The sequence below is a fragment of the Dufourea novaeangliae genome, unplaced genomic scaffold (assembly GCF_001272555.1).
Source record: "Dufourea novaeangliae isolate 0120121106 unplaced genomic scaffold, ASM127255v1 scaffold113, whole genome shotgun sequence".
Taxonomy (NCBI): domain Eukaryota; kingdom Metazoa; phylum Arthropoda; class Insecta; order Hymenoptera; family Halictidae; genus Dufourea; species Dufourea novaeangliae.
The window spans coordinates 252,179-279,993 of record NW_015373986.1 but is presented as its reverse complement, the minus strand read 5'-3'; the positions used below and the strand labels follow the sequence as shown (position 1 = coordinate 279,993).

The 27,815-nt window shown below is 41.8% G+C and overlaps 6 protein-coding genes across 12 annotated transcripts; 4 read left to right on the top strand and 2 right to left on the bottom strand.

Moving 5' to 3' along the window:
- The first annotated feature begins 44 nt into the window (after window positions 1-44).
- Window positions 45-1,436, top strand: LOC107187377 (protein SCO1 homolog, mitochondrial). The gene is made up of 4 exons (XM_015575458.1): window positions 45-179; window positions 328-754; window positions 923-1,095; window positions 1,159-1,436. The coding sequence occupies exons 1-4, from the start codon at window positions 114-116 to the stop codon at window positions 1,309-1,311; spliced, it is 819 nt and encodes a 272-aa protein (XP_015430944.1). The 5' UTR covers window positions 45-113; the 3' UTR covers window positions 1,312-1,436.
- A 533-nt stretch (window positions 1,437-1,969) lies between these two features.
- LOC107187371 (transcription initiation factor TFIID subunit 10-like) lies at window positions 1,970-3,035 on the top strand. 2 transcript variants are annotated; one of them, XM_015575451.1, is made up of 4 exons: window positions 1,970-2,087; window positions 2,278-2,412; window positions 2,485-2,549; window positions 2,635-3,035. In XM_015575451.1, exons 2-4 carry the CDS (start codon window positions 2,296-2,298, stop codon window positions 2,834-2,836), a joined length of 384 nt encoding a protein of 127 aa, XP_015430937.1. In that variant the 5' UTR covers window positions 1,970-2,087; window positions 2,278-2,295; the 3' UTR covers window positions 2,837-3,035. The 2 variants fall into 2 exon arrangements, with proteins under 2 accessions (XP_015430937.1, XP_015430936.1); XM_015575450.1 differs by having other exon boundaries at window positions 2,262-2,412.
- A 473-nt stretch (window positions 3,036-3,508) lies between these two features.
- Window positions 3,509-12,658, top strand: LOC107187400 (PERQ amino acid-rich with GYF domain-containing protein 2). 5 transcript variants are annotated; one of them, XR_001516211.1, is made up of 17 exons: window positions 3,509-3,564; window positions 4,564-4,608; window positions 4,679-4,910; window positions 5,695-5,868; window positions 5,940-6,141; window positions 6,218-6,431; window positions 6,509-7,517; window positions 7,666-8,019; window positions 8,092-8,403; window positions 8,479-8,571; window positions 8,654-9,108; window positions 9,198-9,399; window positions 9,471-9,680; window positions 9,754-10,159; window positions 10,240-10,469; window positions 10,812-11,009; window positions 11,158-12,658. XR_001516211.1 is itself a non-coding variant. In XM_015575502.1 (16 exons), the coding sequence occupies exons 2-16, from the start codon at window positions 4,577-4,579 to the stop codon at window positions 10,935-10,937; spliced, it is 4,242 nt and encodes a 1,413-aa protein (XP_015430988.1). In that variant the 5' UTR covers window positions 3,509-3,564; window positions 4,564-4,576; the 3' UTR covers window positions 10,938-12,658. The 5 variants fall into 5 exon arrangements, 4 of the variants coding, with proteins under 4 accessions (XP_015430988.1, XP_015430987.1, XP_015430986.1 ...); XM_015575502.1 differs by having other exon boundaries at window positions 9,471-9,674; window positions 9,757-10,159; window positions 10,812-12,658; XM_015575501.1 differs by having other exon boundaries at window positions 9,471-9,674; window positions 10,812-12,658.
- Window positions 12,659-13,423: 765 nt separating this feature from the next.
- Window positions 13,424-15,179, bottom strand: LOC107187369 (N-acetylglucosaminyl-phosphatidylinositol biosynthetic protein). The gene is made up of 6 exons (XM_015575448.1): window positions 15,024-15,179; window positions 14,773-14,952; window positions 14,477-14,711; window positions 14,079-14,376; window positions 13,621-13,981; window positions 13,424-13,559 (listed from the first exon to the last, which is right to left on the bottom strand). Exons 1-6 carry the CDS (start codon window positions 15,177-15,179, stop codon window positions 13,488-13,490), a joined length of 1,302 nt encoding a protein of 433 aa, XP_015430934.1. The 3' UTR covers window positions 13,424-13,487.
- A 1,217-nt stretch (window positions 15,180-16,396) lies between these two features.
- On the top strand, window positions 16,397-24,784 carry LOC107187347 (neuralized-like protein 4). Its single transcript, XM_015575421.1, has 17 exons — window positions 16,397-16,631; window positions 17,147-17,362; window positions 17,518-17,967; window positions 18,055-18,255; window positions 18,339-18,558; window positions 18,647-18,743; window positions 18,825-19,001; window positions 19,309-19,617; window positions 19,695-19,888; window positions 19,960-20,249; window positions 20,318-20,723; window positions 20,887-21,208; window positions 21,482-21,675; window positions 21,755-21,960; window positions 22,349-23,628; window positions 23,700-23,852; window positions 24,147-24,784. The coding sequence occupies exons 1-17, from the start codon at window positions 16,446-16,448 to the stop codon at window positions 24,340-24,342; spliced, it is 5,097 nt and encodes a 1,698-aa protein (XP_015430907.1). The 5' UTR covers window positions 16,397-16,445; the 3' UTR covers window positions 24,343-24,784.
- A 975-nt stretch (window positions 24,785-25,759) lies between these two features.
- On the bottom strand, window positions 25,760-27,633 carry LOC107187380 (guanine nucleotide-binding protein subunit beta-2). Of its 2 annotated transcripts, none has more exons than XM_015575462.1 (6): window positions 27,562-27,633; window positions 27,310-27,452; window positions 26,884-27,183; window positions 26,437-26,638; window positions 25,970-26,186; window positions 25,760-25,866 (listed from the first exon to the last, which is right to left on the bottom strand). In XM_015575462.1, exons 1-6 carry the CDS (start codon window positions 27,631-27,633, stop codon window positions 25,760-25,762), a joined length of 1,041 nt encoding a protein of 346 aa, XP_015430948.1. The 2 variants fall into 2 exon arrangements, with proteins under 2 accessions (XP_015430948.1, XP_015430947.1); XM_015575461.1 differs by having other exon boundaries at window positions 27,310-27,455; window positions 27,565-27,633.
- Between the last annotated feature and the right edge of the window lie 182 nt (window positions 27,634-27,815).

The following is a 27,815-nucleotide window of genomic DNA, read 5'->3' as shown; positions in this document are numbered from 1 at the left end:
TCCCTACACACGGAATATTTCAAATAGCCCGCTCAGATTAGACACATGCCTGTACCGGTGCAACCATAGCCTATATCCGTATTCAAATTCAGTAATTTAAGTCGCGTTTAATAATGACAAGCTTGATTAATCGGTCAGTTGCGCTATTAAAGAAGTACTCTAATCAGGTTCGTAAGAATGTGAGTATCAATACGAACGGTCAATATTAAAACGACGAAATTGCATTAAAAACCAAAACATGATTTTCATCAGTTAGACACTGTCGTATGTATAACTTAATTGATTACATGTTTGACTCGATGGTTTCATGTAACATATTTTTTGCAGACGTCTTTTCAAACTCTACGGACTTGCAAGTACCATTACCCACCAGTCCGATGTATAAACACTCACACGAATTTATGTAAGAGCAGTCGGTTAGATTCATTGCCGAAAAAAAAGTCAAATTTTCTTCATTACAAGAGTCCCATCACATGGAGGAATTTGGCGGTCACCAGTGTACTTGCAGGAGCTCTTGCATTGTATCTGTATTATTTGAAAAGAACGAAAACCCTTCAATTAGAAAAAGAAAGAAGACGCGAGATAGGAAAAGCTGCTATCGGTGGGAAATTTGAGCTAGTTGATCCCAATGGGAAACTAGTGAAATCAGATGACTTCTTGGGAAAATGGGTTCTGATCTACTTTGGGTTCACACACTGCCCTGATGTGTGTCCGGATGAACTTGAAAAGCTGGCAACAATTGTTACTAACCTTGGTAAAACTTCGACTTACTCAAAACTTAACTCCTGGAAGCATGCTCTGTGGTATCTGTGCTATATAGAATACCAACTACATATAAGGGCAAAATATTGTTTTTATATTATCATCTCATCTTATGTTCTTCCAAGCTTGTTTTATATATTTCCTCATATTTGTAAATAAGAAGAAATTCAGATTCAACAAACCCCAGTATTGATAATTTTAGGGAAATATGTTAAAGAATTCAACGATAAAATTATTGGTCTTACTGGCACATCGGAACAGGTTGCCAAAGCGTGCAAAGCTTATAGAGTATACTATAGCAATGGACCTAAGGACCAGGATGCTGATTACATTGTTAGTAATTTAATATTCTTTAATCATATGGTTTGCATATTCATCTTTATGTTCTGTTACTAGGTTGACCACACAATCATCATATATTTGGTGGACCCAGATGGCTTATTCGTGGATTACTATGGTCTGACCCACACAGCAGAGCAAATTACTCAAAGTATTGCTATAAATAAACTGAAATTCGATAGATTCAAGAATGAATCTTGGCTTCCGTAGAATAAACTGAAACGAATCTAAGGATGACTTAATTCACTCCCGTAATATGCATTTCTTCGTAGGTAGACAATTTTTTAATTATTTCTAACATGGTATAAAAGTAAACTTTCAGATTTTTGCAGCAGCCAAACTAATCTACTCCATAAAATAAAACGTTGAGTAACACTTGTAGATATAAATAACATTATTACATTACACGAACGTACAAATGTTAAATAGTGAATTATTTAAGACGTAGGCTTAACATTGCGAGATATAAAATACATAAAAATTGAAACTACTGAAATTGAGTCCATTGGTTTGGTTTCTGAGAAACTCAATGAAGCTATGCATTTTCAAAAAATGTATCATGTATTTTTACATATTTTCTATGGAAGTGAAACACTTAATTAATTAGTTTAGTTGATAATATTTTATTAGAGTGAATGATCATACGTATACATTGTCAATTGTGAACTAATTGATTGTGTATCATACAATTAGTCATTTAATGTTACACAACGGAAGATTGAATAAAATAATTTTCTTGAACATCTGACTGGAAAATGGGAAATTCTTGGACGTATGCCATGGAGGGGGACAGAGTGGTTCGCACACTGATATATATATATATATATGACTGATGTATTCCTTATTAGCATATTCCCTAGATAAATGAAAGTCTGGTTACACTCCATCTTTATGTATGTTATTCCGTGTATTTCTTATGAACGTCGTGTCAGATACAACTGACATTTAATCCGTAGGGACAAGTCATTGAAAAGTTTATGTGAAAGGTACGATTTTTTGTATATTTTAATCAATCCTATGAATTTGTCAATGCATTTTTTAATAATTGCTATAAATTCATTGTTAAGAGGTTAGAACTTATCCGTAATAAACCACGAACATTTGTTTCGAAACATGACATATTAATGAACTTCGATTTATATTAAAATATTTTCTTGTAGGATTTTGATATTTTAGGAAGAGGATTTGATTAAAATGGCGGAAGATTTTGGAAGGGAAACACCACCAATGTACACGGGAAACGAAGACACGAAAACAGCTGGTCAACCCCTATCTGATTTCCTTTTGCAACTGGAAGACTACACGCCAACAGTAATTGCATAAGAAATTTTATAATTATTATTCGTTTATTCTCGAAGATATTAAAAAACAAGCTTTCCACAGGTACCCGATGCAATCAGCGAACATTATTTACACACAGCTGGCTTCAATGGCACAGATCCCAGGATGTAAGCACTTTATAAAAATTGAGTATCAGTTTAAGATTGTTCAGTTTTTATGTTTATACTATACGAATACTTCTATTGATTGCAGAGTCCGACTGGTTTCGTTAGCAGCACAGAAATTCATATCCGAAATAGCAAATGATGCTTTACAACACTGCAAGACACGTGGAGCTAATCAGAATACAAAAACAAAGGGGAAGGATCGGCGATACACATTGACCATGGAGGATCTCACACCAGCAGTCGCGGAATATGGCATTATAGTGAAAAAGCCTCACTATTTCGTTTGATCTGAAATCCTGCGCCATTCTGTATCTTTATTTATAGCTCTGTCATACGTGTTGACAACTAATTTCTTCAGTACTGCTGTATAGCTTATACAAGACTTCGCACATTTGTGTAATTACTCAATTAATATAATTTGAAGTCTGTACGTGTTAGGTGTCAAGGGCAACAAAGACTCAAATACATTATGTTGCATTTTGGAAACCCATTTTGTAGTCCTTGTAGTCCTAACACTGCAATGTCTCTACTGGATCTTTGCAAAACTCTTTTCTGAATGTCTAAGAATGACAGACAAGGTAATGGTAATAGAATAACAATTTAAGTACGTATAGAAGCTTTATTACTGTTGTGTCCTATCATCCACAGGCAACGGATGTCCATACCACTATTCATTTTCATTAAATAGACCAGGAAAAAGCCCAAAATGATCCTGCAGCATACCTAGTTACAAAAATATAATAGCTAAAATTCTCTTTAGAATTCATAAATAACAAACATACATATTTTAAAAAAAAAACCTCATTATTTCTAGTGCAGTGATTCAGGACAGAAAAAAACGAAATTTCTCCAGCTGACAGGCAGCAGAAGAACGCAGCGTTGCCCTCCTAGTGACTTTCGATTGCTTCAGGTGTAGCTGGTATCCCCGCATGCGCTCGATTCCCCCAAAAAAAAACCATCAGCCATATTGGTGTGTTGTATCGCTGCCCTCTCAGTAATTTCGAAGATCAGTGAGGTATTTCTTTCTTTCATCGGCTCGTTTCACCTCGTGTACGTAGCCCCGTGAACAATCTCGTGCTCTGATGCCCGATTCAACTCTGATCGATCGCCATCCGTGAACTCCGATGACGTTCGCGGGCAGAGAGAAAAAAAAGTTTGGTTAATGTTGCCACCTGGGCCCCCACGGAAATCGGTCTGTTTAGGAACATATCGCGCAAATAAACGCGTACCATTGCCAGCCGATCGAAAGACGGTCTCGTATTAACAGCTTATCCGATATTTCTCTATCCGTGTGTAGCAACATTAGCCGTTGTTAAACCGATCTTTTGAGAACCACGGTTCTCTGGACCAGACTACTTTGCTAACCGTATCTGTCGTGACTTCCATACCTTCGACCTCACTTTTACCAAGCCGATTTTTCACGTACGTTCGTTGTCTTTCGAATCTAATCACTCGTTCGTTATTGTTGTTGCCCGTGGTGAGCGTAGAACGCGCATGGATCGGTTGATTTTCTATAAGCAACAGGTCAAAATTGTCGACAGGGTTTACCAGGGATGCATCAGATGTATTCTTTGGGATAAATCAATTGGGAGATAGTTAACCTACTGAGGCCATAAACAGATGTCTCTTTGAGGCCCTGACTCAGCTAGGGCTCTCCGATTCAAGATCATCTTTATTTTATAGGCTTTCAGAACTGATTCTGAAGGAAAATGACTTTAGACGAAGGATGTTTTGTTGTCATTCACTGTTACGATATTCTTTATTGACCACAGAACTGGAATCTCTCTGTATCTTAATCGCTGTATTGTTATCATCAAAAATATCTCCCTCATTATTGACACATAATTTTGGAAAAGAAACAACGTACATTTGTATCTGTAATGTGTCATGCTAATCTTTCTTTTTATCTCCATTGGTGCAACCAAACTTTCAAATACAGAATGATTTGAGAAGTTTTGTTTCTTTCTGCTTAAAATGATTTATCTTGTTTGTAATGGACTCTTTTATTTTTCAGCGTATAGCCCATCATGACGGATTCTATGAAATTTGGTCCAGAATGGTTTGTAAAATTTTACTAATTTTACTCCTGGATCGTTATGCGTTTTCTACATTCTTTTGTGTATGCACAGGTTGCGCAATCTGTCAGCAGACAATTGCAATAATAGCGGAGGCGGTGGAGGTACTACAAGTTTAACCGCCCCGCGTTATCAATTAGCCGAACATCGATACGGACGTGAAGAAATGTTGATTTTGTTCGATCGTAATTGCAAGCCACCGGAGCCGTTGACAAATTTTTCGACGTTGTATGTCGAGAAATCTCAGCTTCCTTTGGCTCTTATACAGATGACAGAAGATGAAACGGTAATTAATGAAATATGCGCTTATACGTGGGGAGAGTAGGGTAAACCAACCAGTGAATGACCGAATTGTTGAATTTATAGACATTCAAGATTAATACATGAATATACTTATTTATAACTACAAAACAGCTGTTGAAATTGCAATTACATTTATTTTTCTTGAAATTTCTCTAAAAATAATTACTTATTTTTATCACAATTTAAAAAAAAAAGTACTTACATAGTGCAAAACATAGTGGGTAAAGGCCCGTAAATGACTGCTACATTTCAGAAATATTTTTAATAAGAATTGCACTTATTAATGTTTGCTTAATATGCTAAACTGAAAGGGATATTAAAGGTGCAACTACACTCCATTTATAAATGGATCCATTAATAATGGTCATCCACTGGTATGCAGTCAATTACTGGTTGGTTTACCCTATTGCCGCGTTGAAAAAGTATTATATTTAAAGGGTACTGTGTACAATTATTAATTGTCGGAAATTAGTTTCTTTTTCTGAAGTCATTGATGCACCATGACAATAAATTCATCGATCGATTGTGTAAGATGATAATTAACATCATTTAATAATTGTATATTCTTATTGCATCCTATATTGGGACCTGTCTCGTGAAGTCAGTTTGTGTCTAAAAATACAACACACTGGAGCCCTTGTGCCAGTTCTTCGTAGCACTATCCTATCCACTGTTGCTTACTTTACATAATCATTTTATATTCTACCATGTGTTATAATTACACAGAATTATGCTTACTTTGAAATTAAATTAATGTGTCCTTTCAGCGAATGTGGAATGGCGGAATAACTCATGTTACCGGTCAAGGCAGGGGTGGAAGCGTGGATCGCGGGGGGCGTGGGAGGAATGGAAGAGGAGGCTTGTATTCGTCCCATTATCCTCGAGGGGTTGGTTTCGACGATGCAGCCGATGGTAGAAGAATCGACAGTCAACCATTTCCAGTATGTAACACCCGGGACATCCTAGGAGCAGACACTAATGGACAAGAAGAATAATTCTATTTCGTGTTCAGGGACGAAACCGCCCGTTCGATAGATCTCAAAGCGAACGTGGGTGGTCGGAAAGGAACGGGGCCTCAGACCCGGGTGAATGGAACGGTTCTACAAGTCCGAGGAAAGAATTGGCTCGCGGTGCAAGCGGTAGCGTCGTGGAGGGTAATTGGCGGCGTCATCGTGGCGGTGGCACAGAGGACGACGATGGCTGGCGTAAATGGGGTAAAAGGAAATCCTCTCCTTCGACCGATTCGTCGTAGAGACTGATACGTTACATCGTTCGATTGAATTATCTCAGGTAGAAGCAGTTGGCGTGAAGGGGGGAGTATGGATCGGGATCGATTAGATCGAAACGAGGGAGACGGTGAAGAAGGTCGGAGCAGCGGCGGGAGATGGGAGCATCGTGGAAGTCACAGAGGTTCACACGACCCGAGTCACCATCCTCCTTCACGTACTGCTCGTACATGGGAGTCGAATCACCACGATAACAATCACGACAACCTTCCTGAATGGTGCTGCTTCTTTAAAAAAACAAGCAACAGTAAATGCTTGTATGTTATATATTTTCAACAATTCACGTTCATTGCAGGGCCACCGAAAATCCCAGCGAGAGCGGAGGAAGCTTCGACGCTTCCGGTGCGTTCCACGGTGGGATGTATTCGGACGACGACGAGGACGGGGTGGTTAGTGCGGGTGGTACCCAAGAATCGAGGACTCGACGTGTATCCGAGGGGAGTGCTGTTAGTACAACGAAACACGGCGGCAGACCATTGTCCTATAACGCGACGCAGGGGCAGCCGGTGAGTCGCGGCACCAGCAATTCGACTAGTACAATCAACAAGGATAGACCGAAGCCGTTGCATCCGATCAACGTCAAAGAGGACCACGTCGTCGAGAAGGAGAGGAGAAGCAGTTCACCGCCCTCGACGAAACCGCCGGGCATCGTGACGTCGTCGGATAGCAGCACGCCCGCCAAGACGCCGCCAGCGTCGTCCGAAAGCTCGCAGAAGAGAACGAGCGCGGCAACAAGTACGGAACAAATCGAGATTGGCAAAGTAAAATCGCACGACACGAGGAATAACAAGTCTCCCAGTAAAGTACAGGCTAGGGAGGAGGTTCAGACGGAGGCGAAGGTGGACAAGATACCCCCGACGGTCGCGAAGAGACAGCAACCGTTGCAAACGGAACCGAAGAAGGGAGTCGTGCACGGTACGGGAACGGAGGACGTCAGGCAGAAAGGCGACGACGATTTGGACCGTATGAAGGAGGAGGCGGACGCGTTAGTCGCGAAATTGATGGCCGACGAAGAGAGCCACAGGGAGAAAACTACCGCCGGTGTACCGCCATCTATTGGTAACCAACCTTCCACAGTCCCATCCACGAATGGACAGGAGAAATGGTTTTACCGTGATCCACAGGGTGAAGTTCAAGGTCCGTTCTTAGCAAGCGAAATGGCGGAATGGTGTAAATCCGGTTACTTCACCGCCAGATTGATGGTAAGGCGAACCTGCGACGAGCGGTACACCACGTTAGGGGAGCTGATGAAGATTAGTGGTAGAATACCATTTACCCCGGGGCCTCCTATTCCTCCCTTGAAGGTACAGTCCCGTTTCTGTGTACATAATTCTGTTTTTGTACCGAGGATTGTCCTTTGGAAGATTTTGAAAGTGTTGTGTCAAATCAGAATCAATTGCATTGGCAGTGACATTACGGATTGTGGTTTATTTTGATTTCATTTTGTTTCAGTTAACGGACCAGGTGATTCCTCCTGCTCCGAACGCAGTACCTGCCGGCTTGACCCCCTTGCCAAAATCTGGTATAGAAAATCCGCTTCTTTTGCTTCAATACCAGCACATGAAGTTGCTGCAGAATCAACAGATGCTTCTCAGGCAACTGCGAACGTCGGCCATAGCGAAGCTCTCGCAGTCCGAACATTGGGCGACCCTGAGTCCTGTCGAGCAGAATCAGTTGATTTATCAGTACATGATCCAAGACTCTGAGATTCCGGACGTTCCACCGATGTCCTCCAATCCGTTTGTACCTCACCTGCCGTCGCAGACTATGAACCCTGTCATGCAGCTGTTCTCGCAGATGCAACAGGTTCGTGAACGAATAAATGTTTTGTATTTAATTTCGGATTTACAATTAATCTTGTGATACAAACGTTTACAGGCTAAATCTCCGCAAGATACTCATCTAACGTCGAATCCTCATTCCACCACAGCGAGCCATCCTCCCACAATGGATCCTATACAACAACTGATTCAACAGATGGGTGGAATACAAAATATACCGGGGATGCAACAAACGAATATCAATTCAACGCCGCCCGCGACGCAAGAAGACAATCCCATAAAATCGTTGTTACGGCAGCTGAATGTTAACGCGAACGGCCATCCACAAGCGCCTCATATGGACACCGTTTGGCCCCAGCCGCCGCCGCAAATAAATCCACAGTTTAATGCACAGAATTGGCTGGCACAGGTACATCCAGAATCCTTCTGTTCGTAATAAGTATGAAATGTATTTTACCGGTACTACTGAAGTTGCATTTCCCAGGTCGGACCGATACCAGCGGTACCTCCTGGCCAAATGCCTAGTTCGTTGTGGGATTTACAAGCTAAAGAAATAAAGACTGAGCAGCAGATACTGGTCAGTAGATATGCATATATCGAAGCAACGATTAATTCATTTTTTTACGGAACAGAATCGAAACCATTCCGTGTGATTGCAGGAGGAACAGAACCTTAGGTTACAAGAGGACAGAAAGAAAGAGGAGCTGAAGAAACAGGAGGAGTTCCAGCGGCAGGCCGAGGAGGAGATCGCGAAGAGGAAAAAAGAGGAGCAGGCCAGACTGGCCGAGGAGGAGATCGCGAAGAGGAAAAAAGAGGAGCAGGCCAAACTGGCCGAGGAAGCGAAACGGAAGGATGAGGAGAAAAAGAGGAAGGATGAAGAGAAACGTAAGCAGGAGGAAGAACGAAAGAAGAAAGAAGAGAAGAAACGTAAGGAGGAGGAGAAGAAACGGGAAGAGAAGAGACGGCAGGAGGAGGAGAATTTGAGAAAGAAACAGGAGGAGGAGAAACGGAAGAAAGAGGAGTTGAAGAAGCAAGAGGAGAAGCAAAAGAAGGAGGAAGAGAAGAGGAAAAAATTGGAGGAGGAACAACGGAAACAGGAGGAAGAAAGAATGCGGTATGAATTTTTATTCATTCATCCAATCGGTCGGTGGGCATACCGGTCGAATTGACGTCGGAAGAAATTAATTGAAACGTTTGTCACAGGAAAGAAGCAGAGGCCCGTAAACAGGCGGAAGCTGAAGAGCAGGCTCGCCGGGCAGAACAGAGGCGGAGGGAGGCGGAAGCACTACGAAAGTTGCAGGAAAGAAGTAAAGCACCTTGGGCGCAGGCACCTCGTACGCCAGCGCCCGCCATTCCAGCTGCTTCGCTCGCTGAGATCCAGAAACTCGAGCGAGAGAAGAAAGCTGTACGTGACAATTGTTTAAAATGTTCCCGGGAATCGTTCGAAACCGCTTAATAACATTTACAAAACCACAGGAGGAACAACGGTTTCAACAGATGATGCAACAGCAACTGGCACAGCAGAAGGCCATCGAGACAGCCCAGGAGGCATCGACGACCGATTCGTCGAAAAATCGGTTGAAGTTCAAGTGGGCGGAGAAGGCGACAGCCTCTAGCAAACCTCTGCAGGTGAAGAGTCTCGCGCAGATTCAGCAAGAAGAACAGGACCGTATCACCAAGGTAAAGGTACTTATTACCTTTTTTCACACATTCCGTTATTTTATATTTATTATACTGATCGTTAATGCTGATTCTTCAGCAGCAGGAAAGGGAGCGTCAGGAGAAGGCGGGCCAAAAGGAATCGACGAACGTGCTACTGAACGCCGGTATTTGGGGCACTGCTTCCCAGTGTCTGAACTGGACGAACTCGAGCACGGCCGGCGGCGGTGGTCCGGCATGGTCGAACAACATCGTTAGCAGCGGTTTCTGGGACGATCCCACGCCCGTCAAGTCATCAACAACCTCTAAACAACCGGCCAAGCAAGCCACAACGGCGAAGTCACCTGCTGCTAACCAGCAGCAACAAAGCAACAAGATGAACAAGAGTAAAAGTAAGAGGGAGGAAGAGCTGGTGAAGAAACTGTTTGAACAGAACACTGCCAAGACAGACGATTTCACGCAATGGTGCAACAAGGCACTGAGCGGTTTACAGGTGTCCGTGGACAGTAAGTTGTGATTCATTTTGTTCTTCGTACATTGTGTACACTCCTGATTGGTCGGTCGCTGTAATTGTTGCCGATTTCAGTACCCACGTTCGTTGGATTCCTGCGGGATATCGAGTCTGCGTACGAGGTAAAGGAATATGTTCGAGACTACCTCGGTGATAACAAACAGAGCTCAGAGTTCGCTAAGCAATTCCTCGAGAAACGTAGCAAATGGCGGTCCGCCCAGCGACCTCAGGCGCAAGCGGATGATCTCTGCAAACCTGCCCCTGCTGTCAATCCAAACGCGCCCGCGGAATTTCAGGAAGTGAAGGTATTTTTTAATTTTCAAGGATTCACCGCTAGTGATGGCTATAGACATAAAAATATTATAGAAATATTTCTATATTTGTAGGTTAGGTGTGGGTTAGGTATATTTAATTGATTAAATATATTACATATATTTCATATCGATACGTATTGATATAAAAACATTATAGAAATACTTTGAAATTTCGATATTTATAGGTTAGGTAACGATATTGGAATATATCGATACAAAATATCTACATTTGATTTGAAAAATACCGATATTCGTGTTTCCGGTCCCCGGCATTGCATTCCTATATGCAAAACTGAAAAGACTATTATTGTTAAGGGTTGAATGATGTTTCAGGGGAAATCGAAGAAGCCAAAGAAGGGAAAAATGTACAAAGTCGATAATAGAATTCTAGGCTTCAGCGTAACCGCGGCACCCGACCGCATCAACGTTGGCGACCGTGATTACGGTGAAGATGTGTGAATCCGAATTTCCGGTACTGTTTCCGATCCTCACCGTTGGAGATTTTTTGCGACGCTTGGCCCGACAACTACGGTTCGTTATTTATTTATTGTAGATGCCAAATGACCGTTCTAAGGAACCCGTTACGAGTACTTCATTAAACAGAACAAAAAAAAACGATATATTACATGTATACATAATATATATATATTAAGATCTCTTTTTTTTTTATGGTTAAAAGCATGCAAGGATAATCTTGGTACCCCCGTTTCTATCCTTTGACTCGATCATTAATGGGAGCCTTAGACACCGATTCTCTCAGCGTGGCATTGTTTCCTCCTTAAACGAAACGGAACTGAAAAGAGGAAGAGAACTCTATTGTATATAATTTACTCAACGGAAGGAACATACACACATACACATGGCGGGCACTCGCCTGCTATCCAACGTGATGTACACGTACATTTCATGTGTCACACATACATACAATACACAGAGGACACACACACTTTTGTAATAATTCATCGTTACTCGCCGCGGACGAAGAGTCGATCGATGAAATTCTGTATCGATCGAATACATCGCAGTCGAAAGTAATTACGTGCTAACGGGACGAAAGGACGGAATACGACACAGGAAGGTAGACGAAAAAGAAAAAAAAAACGATTTGTTAAATGTGCGTGCGTCGGTTGTTGAACTATTTACGAGCGCGCCAAAATTGATGGCATATGTGAATCCTATGGATTTCTTGATTTTATCGCGACATCACCCAACCTATTTGTCCTGTGTTCGATACGTTGAAAGTTTCCAATTCACGAAGAGACATTGAAGAAAAAAAAGGAAATGATATTTTGACTGAACGACTACTAAAAAGAAACAAGGAACGGTTGTATTGTTACCACATGTGGACCCGAATGATTGAACACGAGAACCGAAAGATACTTATAGCACTGACATCTCGAGGGAAACGAAGGAACCTCTTGTACTTTCTTAACGCTTTGGATACCCTGACGTAAAGAAGAGAAAGAAAACTTAATAATAATAACAGTACTTGCATGTTGTACGATTTTTTAACAGCGAAACGAATTGTATCTTCCATTTTTCCCGTTTTTTGCACCCGGACCGAAAGGGGAAGAGTATGAAAGTAAGCTCGTGTGTAATCCTGCGGAACTTTATAATAATAGCACACAAGGAACTTCCGGTTTTTATCACCACCGGCGGCATATCCTTCTTCTGAGAGACACTGGAGATCGATCCGAATCAATTAAAACGAAGAATTCGACGTAAGATTTAAGTAATGCAATATTGTAATAATTTCACAGAGAAAGGAAGAACCAGTATCTTTTGTAAAGTTTTAAATGTAAGTGTACATGTCGTGGGGAGAGAATTTTAGCAAGCTTATCGGAGATACACACTCACCTTTTGTTTTTTTTTCTTCTTTCCTCTCTTGTTTCGTTTTTCCTTTCTAATCGGACTTGAAAACTACTTGAATTGAAGAAAAGAAAAGAACGAAACGGCAGGACATAATCTGTTCGTAACCCGCGAAGAATATTACGACAGACCCGACCGTTTTTTTTTTTAATAATTATAATGGTTGTTGATTAAGGTTCGTTGATCTTCTTTTAGTACGCGTGCGATTATGAAAGCAAGCGGTATACTTAGGGGAAGACCACAGAGCCTTGAGTGAAAGATTTATGTATAAATAGATAAATGTACAGTAAATACGAGGATAATTAATTAGGCAAAACAAACAAATCATTGATATTATATTAATATTATTATTATTATTGTATCTAACGTACAACATTAATAAAAATAAATATTATTATATTTTCAATGTAGCCTTTTCATTTTTTTTTTGTACGCGTTGTTTTTCCGACTGTTGAAATTTTATCGTTTCGGAGGCGTTGTCTGAATAAAACAAAGATTGAATATTGTACTTGGATAACTAGGTTGAATAATGAAATCACTTGTATGTAATTTGGTTACCATCAGACGTATTGTAAACGAGACGTCACATTGCACGGCGTTAAGTTCAAAACTATCGCAATAGATTATGTTATATAAATAAACGGACGTGTTGAGCCTGTAAATGCGAGCGAATCCTACACGTAACATTTAGGTGTTTTCTAATACCTGACGATGTAATATATTTTACATGTGAACAAGCGTTGCGTGATTTAGCATACAACTATGAAATGTTAACAACACTTATACAGACATGCCGATTCATACGATATGTTACGGATCATAATAAAAAAAGAGTCTCTTTGAAAAAAAAGAAAAAAAAAACAAAAACTCACAGGAATTATTTTTACGCGCACGATACGACCGAACTGCGTTCTCTTGTGATGACAGGCGATGAACAATAAAAGAAACTGCTTTTTATCCATTTGATTTTCGCTAACAATTGTATTTGTACTTTGGACACTGTGTTTCTTTTTTTCTTTTTGGTTTTTATACCGTACATGATAGGATGTCATTGAAACAAAAAAAACTATGCTGGTACATACACACATCTTGAACGATGGAATAGTAACTAGAAAGAAAATGTGTTCTGTTCCGAAGACGTCAATCTTCTTTTCCATCACCTTGTGCTTGTATCACGTTAATCTCCGTGTAATTTTTCGCGATGTCAATGTACTAAAATCATTCGACCATTAATGAACAAGAAAAATTTAATGGTAACGCTTATGGTAATTACCTTTCTTGGAACGAGAACTTCTAAAATTTGTATAATAATATAGCACAGCGACACAACCAGCAGATACGCTAATACTCCACTGCGAACGTAGTTTGCCAATTGTTCGCCTAAATCTTTTCGGGCCTCTTTTCTTACTAAATTGTACACTATCTCAGTTCTTCTGGTTACATTGAACCAGTTGTAAAATAGACTAATTCGTTTGTTGGTTTCGAAGGGGCATTTGATATCGCCTTTTCTGTAATCTGTTATAGCAGTTTCCAGTCCATCGACGAGAGCAGGTACCGTGGGCTCGACTAAATAAATTAAATCAGGAGGTAATACTTCCGGAATGCCACCAACTTTCGTCGATACCACTTGCAAACTAAAACACAGCAACAAATATCTTATTCATATTGGGTCGATGCGAAACAATTGGTTACATAATAGAAGAATGGTATGATGACAAAAATATAATGTACCCGCAAGAGGCAGCTTCAACGATTGCCATACAATAAGCTTCTGTGAGGCTAGTGTTCAAAAAGATATGGCCTTTGTTCAACACATGCCTAATCTCGCAATGTTCCACGCTTCCTAGTAACGTGACTCTGTGTTGCAACAAATTTCTTTCCCGTACCTCCTCGATAAGCCATCTCTTAGGACCGTCACCGGCAATCAGAAACTGCACATCCAGGTGCCGACTACAAATATCGGGTATAATTCGAGCTAATAAATCGACGCCTTTGCGATACACTAATCGCGACACTATCACTATCGTGACTACAATTAATAATAAAGTGTATATTAGTAATATCCGTGTATCTTCAATGATCTTCGAACGTTCGACTAATATCCTGGATATATTTCGTACTGGACTTACTAAAATTAGTATCCTGTTTATTAACGTCTGGCATAAACAGCGTTGTGTCCACAGCATTTGGTATAACGAAAACCTTCTCCTTCGGTACCTTGGCCCTTAATACTGTATTCTCTTTTCCCGTGTGGGACACGCATATGCAGTGATCACAGTCTGCTAAAGATATCTCCAGAAACTTATTCGTTAAGATCGCCGAGGCATCGGCGAACCCAAACAGGGAATGATCGGTAAAAATGGTCTGAAATTTCCAGTACAGTTTACTAGACAGCCTTTTTACATTTTCTTTTCAGGTGACTTACTTTCAGTCCCATTAATCGGCCGATTAGCATCCCTTCGTGAGCTAGCGCGGAAAATGCTGAATGGCCATGCACTATTTGAATCTCTTCCCTGATGAAGATGTATCTAATTAATGGAATGGAACAGATCATGGTCGGAAGAACACATTGATTGTAGAAGACCTTGACTGGTATGTAGTAGACCTTGAACGAAGAATTATTTAGTTTAGGCTAACAAAGAGCATTCTCTCTTGATAAGTAAATGTATTACGTACTTTCAGGCCGTTGGTCATGTAACGTACCCCAACTCTATCTCCGTAGGAATGCGTGAGTACAACAACTTTGTGTCCCAAACCCAGCAGACACTGGGACAGATTAAAAATGTGCTCCTCCACCCCACCCATGTTTGGATAGAAGAAGTCTGAGACCATACTGCAAATGTATGTATCTTTTGTAACTGAATGCCATAATATAATGTAATATAATGCCTAATGTAATTTAACAAATTACCAACCATATCTTATGCTTTACAATACCCATTTTCATATCTGCACAGCAGCATGACTCATGTGGCGAGATAACACGTGTTATTCCGTCAATTTATTGGAGTCCCTCCAAAACCACCTGAGAATTATCCTGCGTTTACGCACGTGAGAATCAATGGCTACTAAGCTTATCATTTTTATGATTCTTTAAAAACGTTTCACGCAGAACAACCTCCATAAAACTGTTGCTATTTCTGTATTTAAGAAAAAAAAATTTAATACAAAAAACCGTTCGCACTAGGTAGTAAAAATTACAAGAGGTTATGTAACGTGTTTACGTTCTCCATGTTAGGTGTGTAAATAATCCGGTTTATTTGTTTTCAGGCGAAATAAGAGAAAATGAGGTCCACATATTTTTTTCTTCCTTTTCAATTTTACCGGCATTGGCGAACTCGCTGCGATTAAGTCGAAAAACGGTGAAAAAAAATTCGATCACGGGAGATTCATCGCCTGCAATGGGGTGGGGCAGCGATACATTTAAATCGAGCCTGGAAACGATTCGTAGTTCGATTCGATTCAACTTACCGCCAAAATCAATGATTATCGAGCTTTTGATTCTCGAAGATCAATAGTCGATCCGCAGTAATTTAAATTTCTTTCCATTCCTAATGAGTCTTGATACAATCCTTTTCAAATTAAAGGAGAACAAATTTAGCATACTATAAATGGACTTGTAATTCTTAAAATCGTTATGTTATTTCCATACCGATAGAGTTTTGTTAATGTTAGCAAACTTTACCAATAAGTATCGAAGCAAGCACGAAAGATCTATATTGTACTTTGTCTTCTGTATTTCGAATGATTTCTTTTGAAGCCCAATAATAGCAAACAATGGAAGGTACAACTTGTTTCAAATCACCTCACGAGTCCCTCATTTTCGGGTCCTTCAACATGTATTTCGAATGATTTCTTTTGAAGCCCAATAATAGCAAACAATGGAAGGTACAACTTGTTTCACCTTCACACTTTTTGTTACACCCTGTACATACTTGTATTATACTATGCGTATTTTACGTGTCCACCACTGCCAGTAAGGGAGGAGCGTGGAGGTAGAGGGGGGTGATGCAGTACGGACAGCAAGGTATTAGTCCAAGAGTAAGAGAGAGAGGGTAGACGACAAAAAGGAGAGGGGGTGATGTATAGTTTGGTTATATGTCGACGACGGTCAGTGCACAACAAATGGTCGACATGTTTCATCAACGATGCGGGCACCGTGTTATTTTGACGAACAACAATTGCACGGCTGTACGAGACTTCTCAGAGTACAATTACGGGCTGGTGTTCAGCGCGGAGCCGCTCAAGGATGACGAGCTGTTCGAAGTTCGTATCGACAAGAAGGTAAACCAGGAAAACTCGTACCCGTCCAGTCCACTGGTGGACCGTTGCTGTTCCCCTGCATCTGTCAAAAGTGTTGTTTACAACGCGACTGTCTTGAAGTTTCCCGTTTAACGTTTGTACTGGCGCGCCCCGGTCTCTGAAAGACTGTCAACTGATCTGTCGTCAACCAGAGTTGGGAAAAATGTAATCTAATTACAAAATACAAATCACAATTGCATGACAATTACATTGTAATTAAATATACTAAATTTACAATAAAAATTACAACGTAATTGTAATTGCCCTGAAGTTACATTGCCATTACATTGTAATTGCAATTTAGATTTTGTAATTAGATTACATTTTGCCCAACTCTGTCGTCAACGAATCGTGCCCAGTAGTGGTGTAAAGTTCCATTGTGTACTTTGATGTAACGTTACAGTGATGTAGTGGTCCCCATAAATGAAAGACTAAACTGGGGTTAACATTAAACGTAAAATTGATTGCCTCGCTGATTATAGTTACATTTTCTGCAGATGATATCATGGACTGGTAGTATAGAGATTGGGGTAACAGAATGTGATCCGGAAGTGATAGAACTGGCTGCCTGTGCCGGCAACCTCTCTCAAGGAACATGGATCATGACCAAGTCCTGTATAGTCCACAACGGAGCCAGGACAGTGGAAACGTATGGGATGGACCTGAGCACCTTGGAAGAAGGAAATACTTTAGGAGTAATGAGAACATCCAACGTACGTTCCAACCATTATATCAAGTGTATGCAAAAGTATTTGGCCCTATTTTGAACTGCAGCATCCGTTACTTGAAGTAGTTTGCATACACATAACATATCAATGCTTATTTATATGTTTTAACTCGCTCATTGTATAATATCTTATTATTCCAGAATGATCTGGTATTTTATATAAACGGCATCTCTCAGGGTGTTGCCGTGTCGAACATACCAGAACGGATTTTCGCGGTTATAGACATGTACGGCGATTGCGTACAGGTGACCATAACACATCCTCAGACTGCCTCCGTTCTGTCTGTCGAGCCTAAAGACGAAGTGGAAATAAACAACGATTACGCCCTCGGGGAGGCGTCCAATTCATCCACGGCCAATCTAGTCGCTAATTTGAATGTTAATTTAAACGTTAATGTGAATGTGAATTTACCGAAGAACCCGAGCCTTGCCGCGATCAGAGAGGATAGACTGAGGTTTCACGAGAGAGTAGGCACGCTGGTGAAGCTCTCGAACAACGCCAGAACGGCTGAGAGAAGAAGACCTTTAGATGAATTTAATAATGGGGTGGTCATGACTCATAGGCCGTTGAGGGATAACGAGTTGTTCGAGGTAATGAAACTGTGCCTTCTCTTCAGACGTCCAAATATGTTCGAATCGCTTGAGACAGAATTTTATCGATAAGTTACATTATTACAGGTACGAATCGACAGGCTTGTGCACAAGTGGTCAGGCAGCATAGAAGTTGGAGTCACCATGCACAGTCCAACAGCGTTAGAATTCCCCGCAACGATGACCAACATGCGTTCAGGAACGACCATGATGTCTGGTTGCGGGATCTTGGTGAACGGGAAGGGCACGTGTCGTGAATACGGGGAGTTCAACTTGGACGAGTTACGGGTACAATTAAGAATGATAATTAATGTAACAATTAATCGAAATCACGTCGAATAGAATTCCGTTAATGTGTTGTAAACGTTTAGGAAGGAGACAGGGTAGGCATGATAAGGCGAAGTAATGGGAATCTTCATTATTTAATTAATGGTTTAGACCAAGGTATTGCTGCTAAAGTACCTGCAGGTGTATGGGGCGTTATCGATCTCTACGGCATGACAGTGAAAGTAACGATCGTGGATCGAGACGAAAGAGAGGAACAGAATTTAGTTACTAGAAGAAACACGTTGCAGCTACAGGGTTTAAATGGTGAGGCTGCTAACATTATAATTAGTCTAGACATGTAAAATGTAATTTTTTTTTAAACTGGATTTAATACCAGGCTTTAATTTTTCAGAAACGGAGGAAGAGCCACCGGATAGGCTCATGTTCCATACCTGTTGCGGTACACATGTGGAAGTGATAAATAATGGTCGTACAGCGCACAGACCTAAGTAAACGCACTTTCTAAAATATTTCCAATCACCGAAACATATTTTATATATTATATCGTCACATACATAACTGTTTTCCAGCGTAATGGACGATTTTAACAACGGCGTCGTGCTAACTTCGAGGCCCCTTAAACCAAACGAGTTGTTCGAGGTGAGACTGGACAAGATCGTCACAAAGTGGGCCGGTTCCATCGAGATAGGTGTCACCACTCATTCTCCCACCGAACTGGAGTTCCCTTTCACTATGACAAACGTTAGGTATGTAAAACAATACAGTAATGCCTCGATGAGTGCGACATACTCCACTTCGGAGCATTCATGGCAAGGCGGGGAAAGGTTTTCAATCTTTCATAAATTTGTTTTTTTTTTTCTTTGCCCAAAGCCAAGCCTCTGCTTAGCTTCTGTTTACTCTGTATTGATTGGTTTCACAGGGGGAATAACGCCGTAGCTCGTGTCGCATTCGTCGAGGGATCACTATGAAAAAATTACGTGCTTGTTCTTTTGTAGAATTTACGTTAAGTTTATCGCCCGTGTTATTGCTCGAAGGTGGTCATGTCCCTTGCAGATCCGGCACGTGGATGATGACAGAGAACGGTGTGATGCACAATGGAACCGCCATTATAGTTCAATACGGACAGAATCTCGACCGATTGCAGGTTGGTGACCGTGTTGGTGTGATGCGAAAGGACAATGCGACGTTGCATTTTTATGTAAATGGGGCCGACCAAGGAGCAGCCGCGATGAACGTGCCCGAAAGGGTCTATGGTGTGATCGACCTTTACGGACAGGCGGCGCAGGCCACTATAGTGGACAACGCAGACTTTTACAGTCCTACTACGAATAATTCGAGCTTCAGCAATACCACCTTGTATAGGTCTGTAAACGTCTCATCGGTTCTCGAACAGAGTTCGAACGTATTGTCCTTGACAGATGATTGTGTTCCACGAACAGTGACTTAAGGTTTCATCACATACACGGCAAGAACGCTAAGATCATAAACAATGGATTGACTGCTTTGAGGCCCAGAGCTTTGGGTGAATTCAACGAGGCGATCGTGATTGCGAACCGTGCGCTTAGGGACGGCGAGATGTTCGAAGTGACCATCGATAAAATGGTGGACCGATGGACAGGGGCGATCGAAGCCGGTAAAACAGCGTTTAAACATGTCTGATTATGTTTGTTCCCCTTTGGTGGACCTAACAAGAGAATATCGTAGGTGTGACGGTTATAAGGCCCGACGAATTGGTGTTCCCGTCGACGATGACCGATATCGATCACGATACCTGGATGCTGTCCGGATCGAACGTTATGCGGGATGGTGTTACTTTAAGGAATAATTACGCCTGCGATCTGGACAAGCTAGTAGAGGGTAATAGAATCGGTATGATGCGATGCATGGACGGTACTTTGCATTATTATTTAGACGGGATTGATCAGGGAGCCGCCTGTACTGGTTTACCATCGCATGTGTATCCGGTGATCGATTTATACGGTCAATGTGTTCAGGTACTGCGATCGTTCTATCAAATAAAAATTAAGGAAACATTTGATTTATGTTTGGACACGCTTATCAGGTCACGATAGTACTGCCAGAACGCAGGGATCCAATGACCCAACAGTATTTACCATCGGAGAACAGTACTAGTCAGCAGCCTACGTCCGTGATCCAGCTGCAAGCTCAAACGGAGATCATGCATAAGTTCCACGAATCAGCTGGCCTGAATATTCAGCTGAACAGCGATCGAACAGTGGCGACCAGGGAATACAATAACTGTCGGGAGTGCGATAATGCTATATTGTTGAGTGAAACGCCATTAGAGAACAACGAGCTGTTCGAGGTCGCCATTAAAGAGGTTGCACGGGAGTGGAGTGGTTGTTTGAAGATTGGAGTGATCAGCGCTGAAAGCGGAAATTGGTTGACGTTTATGAATCTTGTGACTGTTATGGGATCGATTCCAGTCGATGCTTGGTATTTAGCAGGTAAGAAATAATAAATGTCTTTGTCACCTGAGGTCAAGTATTAGTTGTACCCTCGCGAGCAAACTTGACTTCCGTTAGGGGACCAATTTTGGTTTAAAGTTTTGCATGTGATGTCAGGTGTATAAAGGTGATATTTTGTTTTTTTAATTCCTGTGTGTTTCAGGTAACGAGGTCAGACACAACGGTTACGTTCTCTGCATGAATTACTGTCCAAGTCTAGAGTGGCTACGGGTGGGCGATAAAATCGGCATGAAACGGACGCACGAGAGTAACTTGAAGTTCTACATAAACGGCGAGGACATGGGGGTGGCAGCGTCGAGCATACCGGAAAGCGTGTACGCTGTGATCGAACTTTTCGGTGCGACTGTGGCTGTGAATACAACGAGTAGCAAGCAGCAGAACGCTGCTGTCTCGCCGAATGCCAGCTGGAGGCTGCAGGACTCGTTGGAATTGTTGCTGGACCCTATGCCTCCTGTTCTACGAAAGTATGTCCTAATGAAACTTATCAAAGTGTTTATTTATACAGATATGTTACATATAGACTGCGGGTTTTATACATTTATAACCTATAGAGGTCTATACAATAGGATAAAGGACAAAACCAATTTTTTATTCAATTCTGAACCCAATATGATACTTAAGAAAAGAAAGAAATTCCTATATTTGCTCTACTCTTTATGAATTACTTTAGAAAGTATCATTTATATATTTGTATATATTTTAATTTATTGTAATTATATATTTTAATTTATTCGTAGCGATGCCGGAATGGACACATCGGTGGACGTATCCGAGGGAAAGTTGGCGAACGAGGCGACGCTTACGCCGACACAGCCTGCTGTTCAGGCGACAGACGAAATCGATTGGAATTACGAGTTCCACGAGAACCATGGACGAAATATCCAATTAGAAACGAAAACGAACGCGCGGAGGGTAGCTAGCTATAATCAAGGTACCATTAATTCTTTCGGGGATGACGTAATAACAACGCCCGTAAACGAAATATGCATGTGTGTATGTTTTTTTTCAAGGTGTCGTAATGTCTAGTCGTCCCCTGATAAAGTACAAGCCGTTCTGTGTGAAAATAGACAAGACCAATGACCGATGGGTTGGTAGTCTTTTCTGCGGGGTAACCTGCATCTCACCGGAGAAAGCGAATTTCCCGTTGACTGCTCTTGGTTTCAAAAAACACTCGTGGATCATCTGCAGCGACTGGGTGTCCCACAATGGTATCAGGGTAGGTGTTAATTAGATTTATATGAAATTATAAGAACCGTAAGAAAGCGTTTTTTGTTTTGTTTTAAATTAGAGTGTCATGACGCATCAAATAAATTCAAGTAGGTCTTGTATTTTCATATCTTTTAAGTTGTCTTTGAGTGAAATTTTTAATTTATATTTGTTACGGAGGAGGTCATATTTGGAACAGTGGAGGATCAAGCGTTCAGTAGACATTATAGAGTCGGACTCTTCGAATTTATGGAGCTGGATTTTTTGATATTCCGTAGGCGTGCGTGGCTCTAGACAATGTCTAATTTTTACTTTTGAAATGGCCACTTGTTCTCTCCTTGGTAGAGCGATGGTCGTTTTCGGATTCTCGAAATAAATCATCGTTTCATCGTTTTCAGGTGAAAACGAAATACGGGTCTGCTTTGGAGAGTCTGCAGTCGAATACCGTGGTAGGTTTGGTGATTGACAGCGACAACGGATTACGTTTGCTGATCAACGGTATCGATCAAGGGGTCGCTGCGACGGATCTACCCCCTTACGTTTACGCCGTGATAGATTTATATGGCCAGTGTGAACAAATTTCCATCGTAACTGAGACATTTTTACCTGGTTTCGTCGATTACCCCGGGACCGTGGCGGAGTCTACCAGAGCGAAGATAGAGGACACAGAAAATTCTAGGGAAAAGGCTGACTTGGAGTGTCACGAGAAGGAAAATATCGTCGCAGCTGCGTCCTTGGATCTGTCTTCGTCTACCTCCCCGAGTGTGTCCAGTCAGTGCAGCTCGAATGTCAAGGCCGATAATATCGTAGAGTATTCCGGGTTGAGCAACGACAATGCTCATTTAACGAATAACATAGAGAACAAACCGGACCCTGAGGTGCCCGACAGCAACAACTTGGAGCCGAGTACAGATACAAGTAACGACACCCGAAACGTTCGCAGTAAAAGCTACGACAACTCGAACCAGTTGAATCACAGCGAGTGTACAAATGTAGAGATTAATAACGCGACGAATATTAATATTAAGAATTGCACGGCGAACAGCACCAGCAACATGAATAGCTTGAACAGCAACAACGCGATAAACGCAAGCATAGCGTCCAACAGTCAACGGAATAACTTGAGTTCCAGCCACCAGAGCGTGTTGACCTCGTCGCAGACGTTCTCTTCACAGAATACTCTGAGCAACGCGACGTCGGACATCTCGAACACCGTTTCCTCTGGCTTCAGTGAGATGCGGTCGAACGTGTCTTGGAACAATACCGTGGATAACAATTCCGTTACCGGGAACACGACCCTGTCGGGACAGAATACGATTTCGAATCACAACGGGTCGTATCTGCAATTGCTACAAGCTCCGTCCATAACCACTGGAACGAATGTTATTTCGTCGAGAAAGTGCGAGTACTTGAAGGCCTGCATGAGGCTAAAGAAGTCGTTGGTCTTGCCCGATGAGTTTTTCGCTCTGGAGGACGTACTGTGTTACTGTAGCGGCTGTTATAAAGTCGAAGGGGACAGTGCAATCTGCAGAAAAGGCGATCCGCCGGCAGACTTCGCTGTACCAGTTGGCTGGACCAGGTTCCCGTTGAAGCAGAGTATCAATGCCAGTCAGATACCACAGAACACCACAGACAAATGGCATGTTGCCTTTTATGGGATACGTCTGGACGCAATCAGGTAAAAGGATACACTGGAAATATAATGACAGTGGATGCGATAAGTGCAATAAATATCCGTTCCATGTGCAGATTGATCTTGGACACAGGGGAATTAATGACGAAGGAGCAGCTGGATGTTAGTAACGTGACAATGAACGCAAAAGCGGAGGACCAGAATCCTCAGGTAGCTTTCTCCCCGAGTATAAAGTACGCCGCGTCCGAAGAGTTCACCAGAAGGTATCCGTAAGTATTTTCTGCTATTTGTAGGTTAGGGTCTTGAAACTAACAACAGCTACACTAGGGTAAAAGACCCATTTATTGCTATCTATCGAATCACTGTCATCCTAGACTGTTTTAATACATATTGAATTATAATAAAAACTTATGTATTTGGTCAGTTAAGACATGAAGTGTGCAGTAATGTCAGTGTCAGTGATTGGGGTCTTTTACCCAATTCTACACAATTCTCTAACCGTGTTGTAGGAAAGGTGTTACAGAAGAAGGGATTGGCTCTAATTGAGTTTTCTGTTTTTGTAGATACATCGACACCCAGTCAAACAAAAAGCTGAACGCCTCCACGGCTTTTCAGCTGCTGGTTAGACCTGGTTCATACACCATCAGTCCCGACGTGACAGACGGTGGTGTTTCTGAATTCAAGTACAGCAAATGGGCAACCAAAGAAGCAGGGGCCACAGTGATCGTGGCTCTCTTGATTCACCTAGATGGATTTTAATCAAGAATTCAACCTTCCCCAACCCCCCACGAACAGTGTGAGAACGTTTCCAGATTGTGATTCGCAGTGAGAGAACGAGAGAGAGAGAGGCGTGTGTTGTTTTCGTTTGGAAGATGAACGAGTTGTGTACATAAGGGCGTTGCATAACGTAATATAATTATCGTAAGATTTTTTAAGGGCAATTTTTTATCTTAAATTATTCCAAGTCGAATCTCCGCTGTGTAATTGTACATTTTATGTTGAATTCTGCGTTAGGTACTTCAGTATGAACACCCCAGCGATCTAGGGGTACTGCTGTTCCATAAGGATCTGTGTTTTTCGAGAGTTTCCTAGGTTACCTTCCGCCTTAGTTCAACCTTGCGATTGTTAGAACCCGAGACACAGGTGTAATTGTTCATTGACCGTCGATCGAAGCGTTACTCTAATCGGTTCGTTGAAAGTATAATGCCGTAGCACGTGTATCGAGTACATAGTTATGTGTAATTATGTTATACAGGTAAATGTAGCTACTGGCCTAGGTGTGTCGTGAAACGAAGATCATGTCGAGCAGGTTCGTCACTGTATTTAAAGTGATACATTGACCTTCGTGTGATTCACGCCTAAAGAAAATACCAAATTCTTTATAAGTATCAGCCGTCGCAAAACGAAAGAGATCTCTTTTTTCCTAATTTCTCGTTTTCTTTGTTTTTGGTTTACGAGGCACCCCCCACTCACATCGACACAGAGACGTGTTAAATGTATAATGTAGAAATAAAAACGAAATTCGATGGAAAATTGTAAATCACCGGCTGGAGGCTACCCACGTAGAATGTTTCCGAAGAATCAAATTTTTCCCCCACATGTATCAGAATAACTTCAGGAGAAAAATCGAATAACTATATTTTCAAATACGCTGTTTAGGGTCGCAGTTTTTCTTTGTGAATATCATGTGCACTATTTATAAACGCATACGAATAATATAAAATGGAAGAGAGAAAAGAGGCATCGACGTGTTTGTATTTTTCAAACTCACTTTATTACTCGTTTATTTTCCGTTTTATTTAATATTTCTTCTTCTAATGTTCATTTATTTATTCTTTTTCAGTTTAAAAAAAAACAAACTAAGCTCCAGTGAACTATTTTCTTCAACAGATACGAAAAGCGGTTCCTGCTAGAAAATTCAAGAAACGCTACAGGCATTTATACATACATAAATTAAATATTCACGTGGTTATTCGACTGAAATACGCATAACAATATAATTTCCTCGTAGACAACGTGTAGATCTACTCATCCCAGTATCAAAAACCTAGAGAACAAAGCGCAAACTCGAAGGAATTCTTAAAGAGGAAGAAAATCGGTTGATCCTGTTCTTGTGATTCTTCCTATCTCTCTCTTCAAAACTCTCCGAGACGTTACTAGCATGCACCTCAGGTTTCTACACCCAAATTCGAACGTTCTGATCCCAGGAGCAACTAGCAACGGCCATGCCATTCCCAGAGACGCTCAGAGACGTTACCCGGTTCTCGTGTCCCGTCATAACACCTTTGAGACAAAGGTACAAGCAATTTACAATCAAAGAAACATTGCGTTAAATCGTCGGACTAATTCTTCAAAACTATTTCAGGAACTACAACGAAACGCTCACCGTTGTACTGGTTCTTCAGTGTGTCCCAGATGTGAATAGAATTGTCGTCACTTCCGCAGAATATAAATCTACCGCTCACCGACAGGCCGCACGACGTGAATCCAGGGTTCGAATTCGGCGGCTTGAACGAAGCCAGCTGCTGATCGGATCTCAGGTCCCATAGTCTTGCCGTCTTATCCTCCGAGGCGGTTACAAAAGCATGCCCTGACGGATGGTACTGGAACAATCGGCAAAAAATGTAATTATAGTAGAAAGTTTCAGGTTTTCTTGTTATTTCGAACCTATGAGAACCCTTGACGGGCTAAACAAATTTTTCTTCGCGTTCAGTCGCGAGAAATCAACCTATAAAATTCTATATTTGCACAAACATCCGCAGGCTAAGTGATAACCAATCCTCCAAAGTCAGCAGAAAATCGGTTACTAGTTTTATTCGTAGGAATAGTCAATCAGTGATCAATAGTACTTACGCAAACGGAATTCACATCAGCCTCGTGTCCGAAGAAAGTCTGCTTCGCGGTCTCTTCTCTGACGTCCCATAGCTTGCACGTTCTATCGACCGATCCGGTGATGTAATGGCTCATGTCAGGGGATAAACTGATGCTGACAACGTCCCCCGCGTGCGCAGGGAAGTCTGTTGTCTTTTTATTCGCTTCCAGATCCCATATACAGCTGTCCAAAAAAAAAAACATTAACATCATAGTACAGTAAATCCTGGATGAGTGTTCCAAAACTTCAAACAACATTAAATATCATTGGCTTCAGAATTCCAAGATCTATCACTGTGCTAAACGTAATTGAAAAGCCAGCGTTACACCTGGGGACATCTCCTTGTCAGTACTGAGGAGCCTTCGAACACTCATCGAGGATTTACTGTACCGTTTAGACTTGTGTAATAGTTTTAGGACTCTGCGTACATTTTCATGTCACCGGAACCAGTGATGATTTTCTTGTCCTCCAGGAATCTACAGGAGGAGAGAAAACCCTCGTATCCCAGCAGCTCTCTGACTATCTTGGCGGAGCCAGTGGCGTCACGATTGTTCACATCGTAGACGGTACACATGTTGTCCATGCCACCACAGGCGACAAAGTTCCCCGAGGGGGCAAACGCCACAGACATCACCCACGCTGACCGCAACGGTATCACCTGGACCTTATTTCCGGTCCACGAGTCCCAGATAATCAGCTTCCCATCTAACGAGCCTGTCACGCAATGTCTGAAAAGAAGGTTTCTTTTGGTCTGTCTGACTCCAGTCAACGCAAAATCAGGGGAACATAAAATCGTCACGCTTGACTGCACAGTTGAAGGAGAAAATGAACGGATCGATACGATGAAGACTGACCTACTGTCGCCACTGTAATGCACAGAGTTCACCTTGTTGATGTGTCCTTTTAGTAGCTTTTTTGTACTTAATTTGACTTTGGGAGCGTCCGCTACCCCGTTACACACCTCCTCCAAGGTGGTATCCATTTGCTTCTTTTGGTCCTCCTGGCGTGTGCACAGGGCAGAAACGTTTTTGTTGTTGTTAAGCAAGAAGTAAGCACCGTTACCAATCTCTCTGTTTTATCGTTTTATCCCATGGTGTGTCTGATACAACCTTGCATCTGTTTATCAGATCCTCCAATTCCTGCTTCAAAGCTACCGTCTCGGCGTCATCCTTCCCCATTTTCTGGATGTGTCTCGGCTCGTTTTGGGAATCGCCACGGAACTTGGGACGGAATACCGGCGATCACTGATCTACGAACACTGGCCAGCGATTTCCATCGGAAACGTAAAAGAAGCCTCAGCATCGTCTACCCTGCTGCCCCAGTAATCGTATTAAGCCGAGGCTTAATCCCATTTGTTGGG

Bases quoted from the DNA above. Each gene is read 5' to 3' on its own strand.
- LOC107187377 (XM_015575458.1), top strand. From the start codon at position 114: ATGACAAGCTTGATTAATCGGTCAGTTGCGCTATTAAAGAAGTACTCT. The intron at 755-922 runs GTAAAACTTCGA...TTTGTAAATAAG, and splicing joins AACAATTGTTACTAACCTTG to AAGAAATTCAGATTCAACAA. The intron at 1,096-1,158 runs GTTAGTAATTTA...TTCTGTTACTAG, and splicing joins ACCAGGATGCTGATTACATT to GTTGACCACACAATCATCAT.
- LOC107187371 (XM_015575451.1), top strand. From the start codon at position 2,296: ATGGCGGAAGATTTTGGAAGGGAAACACCACCAATGTACACGGGAAAC. The intron at 2,413-2,484 runs GTAATTGCATAA...AGCTTTCCACAG, and splicing joins TGGAAGACTACACGCCAACA to GTACCCGATGCAATCAGCGA. The intron at 2,550-2,634 runs GTAAGCACTTTA...TATTGATTGCAG, and splicing joins AATGGCACAGATCCCAGGAT to AGTCCGACTGGTTTCGTTAG.
- LOC107187400 (XM_015575499.1), top strand. From the start codon at position 4,577: ATGACGGATTCTATGAAATTTGGTCCAGAATG. The intron at 5,869-5,939 runs GTATGTAACACC...TTTCGTGTTCAG, and splicing joins TCGACAGTCAACCATTTCCA to GGACGAAACCGCCCGTTCGA. The intron at 6,432-6,508 runs GTGCTGCTTCTT...CGTTCATTGCAG, and splicing joins CACGACAACCTTCCTGAATG to GGCCACCGAAAATCCCAGCG.
- LOC107187369 (XM_015575448.1), bottom strand. From the start codon at position 15,179: ATGGTCTCAGACTTCTTCTATCCAAACATGGGTGGGGTGGAGGAGCAC. The intron at 14,712-14,772 runs GTAAGTCACCTG...TGGAAATTTCAG, and splicing joins GCCGATTAATGGGACTGAAA to ACCATTTTTACCGATCATTC. The intron at 13,982-14,078 runs GTACATTATATT...GCTGTGTTTTAG, and splicing joins GTTGAAGCTGCCTCTTGCGG to TTTGCAAGTGGTATCGACGA.
- LOC107187347 (XM_015575421.1), top strand. From the start codon at position 16,446: ATGTCGACGACGGTCAGTGCACAACAAATGGTCGACATGTTTCATCAA. The intron at 17,363-17,517 runs GTACGTTCCAAC...TTATTATTCCAG, and splicing joins GAGTAATGAGAACATCCAAC to AATGATCTGGTATTTTATAT. The intron at 21,209-21,481 runs GTATGTCCTAAT...ATTTATTCGTAG, and splicing joins ATGCCTCCTGTTCTACGAAA to CGATGCCGGAATGGACACAT.
- LOC107187380 (XM_015575462.1), bottom strand. From the start codon at position 27,633: ATGGGGAAGGATGACGCCGAGACGGTAGCTTTGAAGCAGGAATTGGAG. The intron at 27,453-27,561 runs GTATCAGACACA...ACACGCCAGGAG, and splicing joins TGATAAACAGATGCAAGGTT to GACCAAAAGAAGCAAATGGA. The intron at 25,867-25,969 runs GTGAGCGTTTCG...TTTGTCTCAAAG, and splicing joins ACTGAAGAACCAGTACAACG to GTGTTATGACGGGACACGAG.